This window comes from Symphalangus syndactylus, chromosome 4 (genome assembly GCF_028878055.3).
Source record: "Symphalangus syndactylus isolate Jambi chromosome 4, NHGRI_mSymSyn1-v2.1_pri, whole genome shotgun sequence".
Taxonomy (NCBI): Eukaryota; Metazoa; Chordata; class Mammalia; order Primates; family Hylobatidae; genus Symphalangus; species Symphalangus syndactylus.
In genome coordinates, this window is record NC_072426.2 from 56,114,420 (window position 1) to 56,128,522 (window position 14,103).

Here is a 14,103-nt window from a genome sequence, read left to right on the forward strand (position 1 = left end):
ATGTGCTGCTGGATTCGGTTTGCCAGTATTTTATTGAGGATTTTTGCATCAATGTTCATCAAGGATATGGGTCTAAAATTCTCTTTTTTGGTGTGTCTCTGCCAGGCTTTGGTATCAGGATGATGCTGGCCTCATAAAATGTGTTAGGGAGGATTCCCTCTTTTTCTATTGATTGGAATAGTTTCAGAAGGAATCGCACCAGCTCCTCCTTGTATCTCTGGTAGAATTCGGCTGTGAATCCATCTGGAACCTGGACTTTGTTTGGTTGGTAAGCTATTGATTATTTCCTCAATTTCAGAGCCTGTTATTGGTCTATTCAGAGATTCAACTTCTTCCTGGTTTAGTCTTGGGAGGATGTATGCGTCGAGGAATTTATCCATTTCTTCTAGATTTTCTAGTTTATTTGCATAGAGGTGTTTATAGTATTCTCTGATGCTAGTTTGTATTTCTGTGGGATCGGTGGTGATATCCCCTTTATCATTTTTTATTGCGTCTATTTGATTCTTCTCTCTTTTCTTCTTTATTAGTCTTGCTAGCGGTCTATCAATTTTGTTGATCTTTTCAAAAAACCAGCTCTTGGATTCATTGATTTTTTGAAGGGTTATTTGTGTCCCTATTTCCTTCAGTTCTGCTCTGATCTTAGTTATGTCTTTCCTTCTGCTAGCTTTTGAAGGTGTTTGCTTTTGCTTCTCTAGTTCTTTTAATTGTAATGTTAGGGTGTCAATTTTAGATCTTTCCTGCTTTCTCTTGTGGGCATTTAGTGCTATAAATTTCCCTCTACACACTGCTTTGAATATGTCCCAGAGATTCTGGTATGTTGTATCTTTGTTCTCACTGGTTTCAAAGAACATCTTTATTTCCGCCTTCATTTCGTTATGTACCCAGTAGTCATTCAGGAGCAGGTTGTTCAGTTTCCATGTAGTTGAGTGGTTTTGGGTGAGTTTCTTAATCCTGAGTTCTAATTTGATTGCACTGTGGTCTGAGAGACAGTTTATTATAATTTCTGTTCTTTTACATTTGCTGAGGAGTGCTTTACTTCCAACTATGTGGTCAATTTTGGAATAAGTGCAATGTGGTGCTGAAAAGAATGTATATTCTGTTGATTAGGGGTGGAGAGTTCTGTAGATGTCTATTAGGTCCACTTTGTGCAGAGCTGAGTTCAATCCTGGGTATCCTTGTTAACCTTCTGTCTCGTTGATCTGTCTAATGTTTACAGTGGGGTGTTAAAGTCTCCCATTATTATTGTGTGGGAGTCTAAGTCTCTTTGTAGGTCACTAAGGACTTGCTTTATGAATCTGGGTGCTCCTGTATTGGGTGCATATATGTTTAGGATAGTTAGTTCTTCTTGTTGAATTGATCCCTTTACCATTATGTAATGGCCTTCTTTGTCTCTTTTGATCTCTGTTGGTTTAAAGTCTGTTTTATCAGAGACTAGGATTGCAACCCCTGCCTTTTTTTGTTTTCCATTTGCTTGGTAGATCTTCCTCCATCCCTTTATTTTGAGCCTATGTGTGTCTCTGCACGTGAGATGGGTTTCCTGAATACAGCACACTGATGGGTCTTGACTCTTTATTCAATTTGCCAGTCTGTGTCTTTTAATTGGAGAATTTAGCCCATTTACATTCAAAGTTAATATCATTTTATGTGAATTTGATCCTGTCATTATGATGTCAGCTGGTTATTTTGCTCGTTAGTTGATGCAGTTTCTTCCTAGCCCTGATGGTCTTTACAATTTGGCATGTTTTTGCAGTGGCCGGTACCGGTTGTTCCTTTCCATGTTTAGTGCTTCCTTCAGGGAAGGAAGGGCAGGCCTGGTGGTGACAAAATCTCTCAGCATTTGCTTGTCTCTAGAGTATTTTATTTCTCCTTCACTTATGAAGCTCAGTTTGGCTGGATATGAAATTCTGGGTTGAAAATTCTTTTCTTTAAGAATGTTGAATATTGGCCCCCACTCTCTTCTGGCTTGTAGAATTTCTGCCGAGAGATCCGCTGTTAGTCTGATGGGCTTCCCTTTGTGGGTAACCTGACCTTTCTCTCTGGCTGCCCTTAACATTTTTTCCTCATTTCAACTTTGATGAATCTAGCAATTGTGTGTCTTGGAGTTGCTCTTCTCGAGGAGTATCTTTCTGGTGTTCTCTGTATTTCGTGAATTTGAATGTTGGCCTGCCTTGCTAGATTGGGGAAGTTCTCCTGGATAATATCCTGCAGAGTGTTTTCCAACTTGGTTCCATTCTCCCCATCACTTTCAGGTACACCAATCAGACGTAGGTTTGGTCTTTTCACATAGTCCCATATTTCTTGGAGGCTTTGTTCGTTTCTTTTTATTCTTTTTTCTCTAAACTTCTCGCTTCATTTCATTCATTTCATCTTCCATCACTGATACCCTTGCTTCCAGTTGATCGCATCGGCTACTGAGGCTTCTGCATTCGTCACGTAGTTCTCGTGCCTTGGTTTTCTGCTCCATCAGGTCCTTTAAGGACTTCTCTGTGTTGGTTATTCTAGTTATCCATTCGTCTAGTTTTTTTTTCAAAGTTTTTAACTTCTTTGCCATTGGTTCGAATTTCCTCCTGTAGCTCAGAGTAGTTTGATTGTCTGAAGCCTTCTTCTCTCAACTCGTCAAAGTCATTCTCCGTCCAGCTTTGTTCCATTGCTGGTGAGGAGCTGCATTCCTTTGGAGGAGAAGAGGCGCTCTGATTTTTAGAGTTTCCAGTTTTTCTGCTCTGTTTTTTCCCCATCTTTGTGGTTTTATCTACCTTTGGTCTTTGATGATGGTGACGTACAGATGGGTTTTTAGTGTGGATGTCCTTCCTGTCTGTTAGTTTTCCTTCTGACAGTCAGCACCCTCAGCTGCAGGTCTGTTGGAGTTTGCTAGAGGTCCACTCCAGACCCTGTTTGCCTGTGTATCAGCAGTGGTGGCTGCAGAACAGCGGATATTGGTGACCCGCAAATGCTGCTGCCCGATCGTTCCTCTGGAAGTTTTGCCTCAGAGGAGTACCTGGCCGTATGAGGTGTCAGTCCGCCCCTACTGGGGGGTGCCTCCCCATTAGGCTACTTGGGGTTCAGGGACCCACTTGAGGAGGCAGTCTGTCCGTTCTCAGATCTCAAGCTGCATGCTGGGAGAACCACTACTCTCTTCAAAGTTGTCAGACAGGGACATTTAAGTCTGCAGAGGTTACTGCTGTCTTTTTGTTTGTCTGTGCCCTGCCCCCAGAGGTGGAGCCTACAGAGGCAGGCAGGCCTCCTTGAACTGTGGTGGGCTCCACCCAGTTCCAGCTTCCCACTGCTTTGTTTACCTAATCAAGTCTGGGCAATGGCAGGCGCCCCTCCCCCAGCCTCACTGCTGCCTTGCAGTTTGATCTCAGACTGCTGTGCTAGCAATGAGTGAGACCCCGTGGGCGTAGGACCCTCCAAGCCAGGTGTGGGATATAATCTCCTGGTGTGCTGTTTTTTAAGCCTGTTGGGAAAGCTCAGTATTAGGGTGCCATCTGTCACCCCTTTCTTTGACTAGGAAAGGGAATTCCCTGACCCCTTGCACTTCCCGGGTGAGGCGATGCCTCACAAGCTTCAGCTTGTGCATGGTGCGCTGCACCCACTGTCCTGCACCCACTGTCTGGCACACCCCAGTAAGATGAACCCGGTACCTCAGTTGGAAATGCAGAAATCACCCGTCTTCTGCGTCACTCATGCTGGGAGCTGTTGACCGGAGCTATTCATGTTCGGACATCTTGGCTCCTCCCTATTGAAGACTTTTTTGAGGTTTAAATAGAATACTATTTTACCTGTCTAATGATATGTTATTCTATTTTAAAAACTGTACAGTCGATATTTTAAATTTTGTGGTAGGTCATTATTAATGATACATTTAATCTTTGTCTCAGAATTTGTACCTTTCAAAAAAAAAAATCCCCTGTTGAAATTGCAGTTTAACCCCTGAATTATCCTATATTTGGTAACTAAAAATTTTTTCCATTCAACCTCTAAAGCTGCATTTCCTGATGGGTGTAATCATCAAATGCAAGTTTGCTTAAAGGATTTACTTGACCTTTCATAATAAACTATTAGAGCTTTCAAAGCCAAATTAAAATAGACATCAAATTTGTTTGTGAGTCAGATGTGTCCACATTGTGCAAAAGGATAATAGATAAGATATATTTGTTAAAACACAATGAAAATAGCAGGTATTTGGCTGTAAATGATGATAGCAAAGGCTGAAACCCAAAAGTTTTAGATCAGAGTCTCAGAAATTCTCTTAGCTGGAAGGGTACTTTAAATGACCTCTAACCCGATTACCCATTTGAGTATTGCATCCATAAGCTCCATTCTTGTTTGAACACCTATTTGCTCCCAAGACAGCCCACTGCTTCTTTGCATGTTCTTTCATTTTCTTCATTGGGAAATACCCACACTCATTTTAAAATCAAGAGCCTCCAAGCTGGTAGAGAAGAGCAGGATATAATCCAATTTAGAAATGCAATATTAGCACAGGTTAAACATTTGCTTGTTCCATTTAGTGAGTTGAAGTAGAATTTTCTCCAGAGTACTTTTCATTGAATTAAAGTGGATTCTGTAAGTATACGTGATAAGTGATATTTGGTCAGGTGGAAATTTCCTCAGATTTAGTTTTTTGTCTCCCCTACCCCTTCGACCCCCTCCAACATTTTAGAGACTCTGCCTATATTAGGGAACTTCAGGGAATCCGAGGGAAAAGTTGCCCTGTGAGTTCCACCTCAAGTTCTCCATTTCCTTTATATTACCAGCATAACCAGATATTCCCTTGTATTACCAGCAGAAAAGAAATCTTGATTCACACCTGTGAATTGGGTTGGGAGGCTAGGGAGGAAGTCTGAGGGGGCACACTTTATGCCACATTAGAAGACTTAACACTGCAATTTATGCAGCATTAAGATTTCTGGTCTTAATTATACTGCTAGTGAGTTTTATAATCATGAATAAGTCACTGCATTTCTCTGATTCTCAGTTGCTTCGTCTATAATGGAAAAATAAATAGACCTACAATTCCGGGTTAATTTGAGAATTAAAAGAAATAATAAAAATATGTTGAAATTGGAAACCCTTTATCTTTTCTTATTGTATCTTTAAAGTCAGCAACAATGCAGTTTTGTAACCCTAATGCTTAATGGAAAGTAAAAGAGTTAACACATACTTAGAAATTGGGTAAAATTCACGTTAAACAAATGCCATCCCAATACAAAGTAAACTTTTAAACTTAAGGATTTTTGTCCCTCTTACCTGTCAGTCCAAACACCTCAGGAGCCTAGGCAAAAATTAAAGATGGCAATTTTATGATACTAGATATAATGATAAAAACAGCAGCTGCTATCTATTGAGTGTTATATGCTAATTGCTGTTCCCAAATGCCTTATATATATGTGCTCTTTCATATTGTTATGGCTGGGGAGGGCCTGGTTCTGGATTCAGTCTTTTTTCATATCTATCCTCTTGCAACAAAATAAATTCTATTAGTCCTGGATTTGATTAAACACTAAATAATACACTTGGTCTTATTTCTGAATATCTATTACAACTACTCTCTTCTGCTTCAAAAACAATAATTTGAATTGCCAACATGTAGTTAGGAATGACGCTTCTAAGAAATCTGCTTCGCTTGACACTTAGGTGGTTAAGAATGACCAGATATTGTTTTTGAATTATTCTTTTACGCATGATACTTTTTAGTTGGGAATTCTAAAAAATGCATATAACTCCTGTGCATGCCTGTTCTAGCATATGTATTAAGTATATTCTTTTTTTTTTTCTTCTTTTTTTGAGAGGGAGTCTGGCTCTCTCACCCAGGCTGGAGTGCAGTGGTGCAATCTCGGCTCACTGCAAGCTCCACCTCCTGGGTTCACACCATTCTCCTGCCTCAGCTTCCTGAGTAGCTGGGACTACAGGCGCCCACCACCACACCTGGCTAATTGTTTGTATTTTTTAGTAGAGACAGGGTTTCACCATGTTAGCCAGGATGGTCTCGATCTCTTGACCTTGTAATCCGCCCACCTCGGCCTCCCAAAGTGCTGGGATTACAGGCATGGGCCACATTAGCCCAGCCTAAGTATATTCTTAGGATATGTACTTCCAAACATCTGCAAATGTTTTAAACATAAACATAATATTGGCATTCATTGATTCGTTCAAGTAATAATAGAACACCTATTGTTCTAGATACTATTCTAGTTTCAGCAGATATAACAGTGAATGACATGTCTTTTATCAAAGCTGCTTTGGTACATTATTTTTGGAAAGCTATCAAAACAACAACAACAACAACAACAACAATTTCACTCCTCACTTCTCAGTATCTTATCTTTTACTGGTGCTTTACTGTATTTATGTATTTTCTTCTCTCACAAATCCCTTTCTCTTTTTCTCAAAAGATTTAGAAATAAACCACAAAGTAATTTTTTCCCACATAATTTATTACTGATTAACATTGTCAATATCAACAGTCTAGATTTCTGAAAATGACAGAATTAATGTCTGCTGTTTTGAGATATGAGTTTTAGCACTTTCTATTACAAATTCTGGTGCTGTTTTACCAATTTTACATGCTGTTTATTATTTGTTTATTTTTTTAGGAAAAAAGATGACTCTCCTTCTCACAGCAGATTGCATATACCATCAAAACATTTTCACAATATCAGCATGGAGGAGCACTATTCTTGCTTTCTTGACAAAATATCAATATGTAGCAAAGGTGCACTTGTTTATTTGGGGGAGTAGATTGAAGCTAAAAGACAAATATGGGCCCCTGATGCCACCATAAAGTATTTGGTCTTGTATATCCTGAAGAAAAAAAATATAGTGTATACATTCTAACCTTGTCTTGTATATGTTTAAGTAAGGTACTGTGAGAACCAACTAAAACTTCTTAGCTCTAACAGTTGGTGTAGAAAACCATTCCATGTAAGTGTACCTCAGTACTCTCTCTGATCACAAGCACATTTTTCTTCATAATGTGCTTATTTAAACTTTTACTATAAATTTCCCTGTCCTGAATATAAACCCTTCAGTATTACATGGTGTACCTTGCTTCAGCCAAACAAATGTTCCATCCACACAACATATATGTTTGCAATGCTTTTAACTGTTTAGATTGAGTCTTTATTACCGCATACAGTCATTATGGTCTCCTACCTGCTCTTTTCCCTCAGCCTCATTTCATTTCCATTAATCCTGATCCCCAAGATTTATTCTTATTTCAGGACGTATCTAAAATCTCATTTCCAGAAGAACCCATCTTGGGCTACTCCCAGTGATACTTATTTCTTTGAACTGTGGGTTTTGTGTCTGTAAGGTTTGTCATTAGGTCTTGAAAAAGTATTTCATTTTTGTTGTGGAATTGTTTAATGTACACATTTCTGCCTTCTCAGTGCAGCAGGAAACTTCTGGACAGGAGCCATGTCTTAGGTGCTCTGACCATAATGTCATAATAAATCTTGTATCTTGTGAAGTCCCTCTCAAATTAGATCCTTCAAAACATTAAGCATAGTGGTGAGCACGCAATACAAACTCAAGAGCCACATACTGAAAGGTGGCAATACCAAAATCTTCTAAATGATCATATGGAAAAGCCACTTAAAAGTGCCATTATGCCACAATATAAGAACCTTTTCATTTCTCCAATCAGTGTACACTACTTCAATGCAACAGTCAAAGTGAGTTACTTACTAAGGCAAATTTTTTGTTGAGAATCATCTGCTCCACCAAAGATGACTCATTGTGGAAGAGGTGGGGCTGCATATGGCTCCACATGTGAGGAAACCACCAGAACTCATCCACAGACCCCAACAGACAGTCATCTCCTTCATCTTCCTCTTCAGTTCCTTTGGGGGGGAAAAGATTATCCAATTAATTCCAGTTACACTGATCTATGATCAATCAATCAATCTACCTATCTATTTAATCTATTCTCATATATGTATTTAGAAGACATCATTTATTCTGTTTTACGTATAAGGCTTTAAACCCAAATGTATCAAAGGAAAATCTGTTAATCAGGAAATAATCAGAGACCATGTAAAACTCTTAAATGTTATTAAACATGAGACATGGATATGAAATCACTGTAAGATGGAAATATATAACCATTCCCAAGGATATTAGAACTCTTAACTTTTAGCATTTTTGTGCAATTTGTAGTCTGGAGAGAATGGGGGATAAGTAGGAAATGTAATTGAGGAAATATGAGCAAGGAATATGTGTCACAGCCTCAGTAGTAGTAGGTCATTGTGACATGGGCTGTGTATACAACAAAATAATTCTTTTATTCGGGTTCCTCCTTAGGTCTGGGAAGAAGCTACTCAGTATTTGGTGAAAACTGACACATAAAAAAGAGAAAAGAAGGAAATGTGGAAATTGTTGTTGGGAAAATTAGAGAAAACTGAAGGATAAAAAAGAAGAAAGGGTGAAGGTGATGGACAGAAGTTGCAAAGTGGTGAAATCATGGTCACCACTATCAAAACAATCCAAGCTGCTCTTTGGTGGTACACTCGTGTTCCATATGCTTGTCCTTTCTCTCAAGTTGTTCGAAGAAGATTTTCCATCACGAAACTCTTTTTTCCTTAAGGGTCAGCCTTGTTGTTGTTTCTCGGAGGTTTCATACTTGATCTCATTTTATTTCCTCCCATTTTCCTTGGCCTGCGGTTCAGTTGACTGTGGGAAATTTCACTGTTCTTTTTACTTATTTGAAGGGGCTAAGAGTCCTTTTTGTACTTCCCTAGGCATATCTTCTGTACTATAGCATAAAATAAGAGCAGTATAAGGTGCTCACTACTGTCCTGGAATATCATAAGATAATACTAGTCATTACAAAATTATGCAGCCACACTTGAATTTTAGCCACAACATTGAATCCAATAAGCACCCTGAGTAGTGGGTTCTTCCTATGATGTCCTTTCTGTGTGGAGAAAAATCTCCTCCCATATTTTCAATGGCAGGTCTGATGTGATTTGTTTTATTAGAGCCCTACAGGATAAAGATGGAGAATGGACTGCTACCCTGGACCAGTCAAATAAACCCAGTTCCTGTTAACATTGTTCATTCAATTTCCCAAGAGAAGGGAGGCAGAGCCTATTGGCAGGAAAAGAATCAGGTCCTGTGATTTGGTGGGCATTGAAAACCTTTACTAGAGATAAAGGCATACTATGAGGTTTCATGGTCATTCAAATGTATACAGAAGAAACAAAGATTAAGTGCTATAGAGTGAGTGGAATAGCATAATCCTTCAACAAGGGCAGTCTTCGGTTTCACTTTCATATGCTTAAGTACTCTACTGATATGAAGGAACTTCCTCTCCGCTATGTACAAAGATTTCATCTTTAAATCTAATGTTTTATTTTCTTTATTTTTTCTTCTTCATATACACTTATGTTACCATCGTATAGTAGAACAAATGTAGCCTTTGGAGTCAGAAGGTTTTAGTTTATTTGTAGGTTCCAACACATTTGAGTTGTGTGGCCAAGTCACATGACCTCTTTAATGTCTGTATTCGTGTAGGTAAAGAGATGGACGGCAGTACCTATTTTATTTTCGGGGAGAGGTAGTGTCTACATAATTCTGGCAATATTGGGTAACTTATAATACCCCTTCCTTTTCCTCCTGTATTTCCTACTTCTGTTCTTCTTGTGTTTCCTTGCATGTCTCCTTGAGTTTTTTTTTTTCCTCATTATAATACTACATGAAAGGAGAAGGTAGTTTCCACAGGTGCTATTTGGCAGAGGTGACATTATGTTCAAGAACTGACCAAGTCATTATATTAACTCACTGGCCTGATTAATGAATGAGTCACCAGCATTCTTGGCACTTCTGAGTGGTTATCTTATGGCTCAGGGAAGCTTCATAGCGAGAAAGGCAAGAAAAATAGGAAGATGGATTCAGGGGTTTAGAAACTCTGATGATCCCAACCATAGCAGGTTCTTGGGTCCTTCTAAATTTGAGGTGATAAATAATGTGACCTTTGTAAAGAAGCATTTTGTAGGTGTGACTGGTGATCTTAAACACATGTTTTGCTTGACATAAGAATGATGTCATTTAGTTTCCCTGCATTTAAATATCTCTGCTTCTAACCAAGATACTCCCCTGTTGCTTAACATTTTGTAGTCTCCAGGACGCTGTATTAGTGTCAGTTATTTGTTGCTATTTTATTTTCTCACATTGAGAGCAGGCAGAGTCTCTTGGAGTTTCCCAGAAATCAATTCATTCCTGATTTCCACATACCCTGCAATGTCAGTGAGCTGAGATTCCCTAGTTTATGAGAAGTCTCCTCTCCCACTGCTTTTAAGCTCTATTCCCTGTTGCCTATAATTCTTATCTTTCCTTGCAACTTTCCTGTCATCTTCCCTTTATTCATGTTTTTTTAGTTGGCCTCTGCTCAAATATTATTTATCAGAACAGAGCAGCAGATCTCAGGGTTCTTTGAAAAGATAGCTCAGGCATTTGTTGTCCTTTCCTGAATATCATGGTGAAATCTGTGACTAAAATATTCATATATTTGAATCATGCAAGAGTTAGACAAATGGTATCTGCCTTCTGACATATTTGTCTCAGTTCATGTTAGGCACAATTTTATGTCTAATCTTCATAGATTAGTCTTATCTGATTTCTTTTAATCCTACTTTGAGAATGTTTTACATTAGAATTACATTGAAAACAAATGTCTGTTGCTTATTACTTTAAAAATTATGGGCTGGGCGTGGTGGCTCATGCCTGTAATCCCAGCACTTTGGGAGGCCGAGGCAGGGAGATCAAGAGGTCAGGAGACTGAGAACATCCTGGCTAAAAAGATAGCTCAGGCATTTGTTGTCCTTTCCTGAATATCATGGTGAAATCTGTGATTAAAATATTCATATATTTGAATCATGCAAGAGTTAGACAAATGATATCTGCCTTCTGACATATTTATCTCAGTTCAGATGGGATGGTGAAATCCCATCTCTACTAAAAATACAAAAAAAAATTTAGCTGGGCGTGGTGGCAGGCACCTGTAGTCCCAGCTACTCAGGAGGCTGAGGCAGGAGAATGGCATTAACCCAGGAGTCAGAGCTTGCAGTGAGCCGAGATGGTCTCGCTACACTCCAGCCTGGGCGACAGAGTGAGACTCTGTCTCAAAAAAAAGATAATAATAATTATGATTAAAAATCAGTTGAAGTGTAATTAACTATGGGTTAATTACATTTGGTTGGACTGTTGTGGCCTCTTGCCAACTCTTTGCTTCCCCACTTTGTCCACCTTTGTCAGAACTGGAGGAAGAGAGAAGAACAAGAAGTCAAATTCCTCAATTTTAAGTGCCATTTCCTTTTTCTGGGAAGATGCAGATTATATGTATTTTATTTTATTTTCAACTTTTATTTTAGATTCAGGGGGGACATGCAGGTTTGTTACCTGGGCATATTGCATGATGCTGAGGTTTGGGATATGAAAGATCCTGTCACTCAGATAGTGAGCATAGTACACAACAGTTAGTTTTTCAACCTTTACTCTTCTCCTTCCCTCTCTGCCATTAGTCCCCAGTGTCTACTGTTGCCATCTCTATGACTATGAGTACCCGATGTTTAGTTCTCACTTATAAATGAGAACATGTGGTATTTGGTTTTCTGCTCTTGCATTGATTTACTTAGGATAATGGCCTCCAGCTGCATCCATGTTGCTGCAAAGAACATGATTTCATTCCTTTTTTAATGGCTGTGTAGTATTCCATGGAGTATATGTATCAGATTTTCTTCATCCAGTCCACCACTGATGGACACCTAGGTTTGTTCCACGTCTTTGCTACTGTGAATAGTGTTGTAATGAACATGTGAGTACATGTGTCTTTTTGGTATAATGATTTTCTTTCTTTGGATATATAATAATATCCAATAATGGCATTGCTGGGTTGAATGTTAGTTTTGTTTTAAGTTCTTTGAGAAATTTCCAAACTCCTTTCTACAGTGTTAAGTGCCATTTCTTAACTTATCACAAAACTATGCTGAAATCTTATAAAGTTATTACAAACTATAATTTATTTTTTAATATATTTATTTAAATAACTTGTTTCTACACGATTTTATCTGTAGTATTTGCTATTCTGATATATTTAAAATCATCGTCGATTGAGAGTTTATGTTGTGTTGTTATGTCAAGCACTGTGTTGAGTACTTTACAAACATCATTTCACTTAATTCTCAAAACAACCTCATGAGGTGAGTGCTGCTGCCAACTTCATTTTACAGATAAGGGAATTGACATTTGGAGAGGTGAAGTAACTTGTTCCATCTCACTGAGAAGTTTGAGACAGAGCCTGAATTGAAATTCTGAGTTCTAACTCAGATTGAGCAACTCCAAATTCAGGGCTCTTAACTATCATTCACTGGCCAAACGTTGAGTCTAAAAATAAGATCAGCATTTATTCATTCAATATAACATTGCTCTTCCCATTGTTAATTTATTCTATAATATAAATAGAATGTACAGGTACTACTGGATCTCAGTGATTTGGGGAAACATAAAAAGCTAACAAATCTATAAATAAGGAGAATCTTTTGCGATTCAGCTTCCCTAGTCAAGGATGGGTTAAGACTATTTTTCCACACTTCACAAGCTATGTGACCTTGGGCCCCTTTAAGTTTCTACGTTCTTATCTAGAAAACAAGTTAACACATTGTTTAACTTCTAGGATTCAGTGAAAAAGTACATGAAAAGTGTTAACAAAGCACTAAAAGGGAACTATGATTTTTATGTTTTACCCCTTTCTCACATAAATGCACATACCTTCAAAAATTAAAATAAATCAAACAAGATAAAGCTCTCTTCTGACATAAAGTGTTACTATTATGACAATGCCACTTTTTCCATTCAAGACTGAGTAAAATGGATAGAATTTTTTTATAGAAAAAGGAATAGCAGTTTCTTCATTCAGAAAGGAAGACAATATAATTCAATTACTTTTTATCCCATCTAATTTTTGAAAGATCAAATATTAAATTTTGTATCTTTTCCCTCTAGAAAATGATTTAACTGGTCGTAGACAACCCTGGTTAAGTTTTGTGGAAATTCTCATATTATACACAGATAGCAAGACCCTTTCAAACCTTGGCCTCTGTTTCCATCTGTGTTGTACTTTCTCTCACTTAGGGAGAGGATACTCTTATTATGAGCTGTGGGAAGTGCCCAAGTAAAGAAAGAGGACAAACCTTGCAGAGATGAGAAGGAATGACATGAATTGGCTAGCATCATTCCCCAGTATTCAACGATGGGCAAAAAAATAACGGAGGTGCCAGGAGTGTTTTCTTGTATTTCTTGAGCAAATCTAGGCTGTCCTGGTTTTGCTGTGATGTCTCTTCCTACTATCTCCCTCTCCCCCTAAACATACCATATATTTCACCCTAATTTTGCCATGGTGGTTTTTTATCCATATGATAATTTTCCTTTATTCAATGGATGTCAAAGAATCTAAGATAATTATCCTGAAGTTAGGATATCCTAACTCAGAAGTTTAGGAAGAGGTTATGGGCAGTCTTCTGTTTCCTTAAGCTCTTGGGTCTCTCCATTGTGAAAGTTAGTGATGCTATGAGTCCAGCTTCGCTAGAAAGATGAACTAACTAAACCTCTGCACATAAAGAGAAAGTTCTCACTTCACATATCTATTGCCAAGGCAGAAGAACTTTCCTGTAAGCAAAAGATTTAAAATAGATGTCTAACTGTGTTTTTATTTTCGAGGTTACAATAAGAACCAACTCACTGAATCATAAAACAAAGTCAAACATAATCATGAGGTTCCCAGTTGTTAATATTTAAAATAATCACAGAAAATGCGTATTTTATATATTGATCTAAGAAATTCAGGGGAATAAAAGCTTCAGAGCTTCTTATGTTAAAGTTATTCTTAAAACCTACACAATTTTCAAATTGATAGGTGAAAGTTATATGTAGTTGTATGATTATACATATTGTATTCATTACACAATTTTACAATAGGAAAATACTATAGTCAAGTCTCATGGCTCTCTAACTTCCATGGAAACAAATGGAAATTGACTTACTCTAGAAATACAGTATACTTCTATCTAAAAATAAAATTACTATTTATGTTGTTTATGTGCATAT

The 14,103-nt window shown here is 38.0% G+C and overlaps 1 protein-coding gene across 5 annotated transcripts in view; it reads right to left on the reverse strand.

Moving 5' to 3' along the window:
* The window catches only part of LOC129480692 (bifunctional heparan sulfate N-deacetylase/N-sulfotransferase 3), a 196,202-nt gene that overhangs the window by 126,257 nt on the left and 55,842 nt on the right, over window positions 1-14,103 (reverse strand). For all 5 annotated transcript variants that reach the window (XM_055274730.1, XM_063637955.1, XM_063637954.1 and 2 more), the window contains exon 3: window positions 7,690-7,844. In XM_055274730.1, the coding sequence (XP_055130705.1) occupies window positions 7,690-7,844 (155 nt within the window). The remainder of the gene's footprint in view (window positions 1-7,689; window positions 7,845-14,103) is intronic.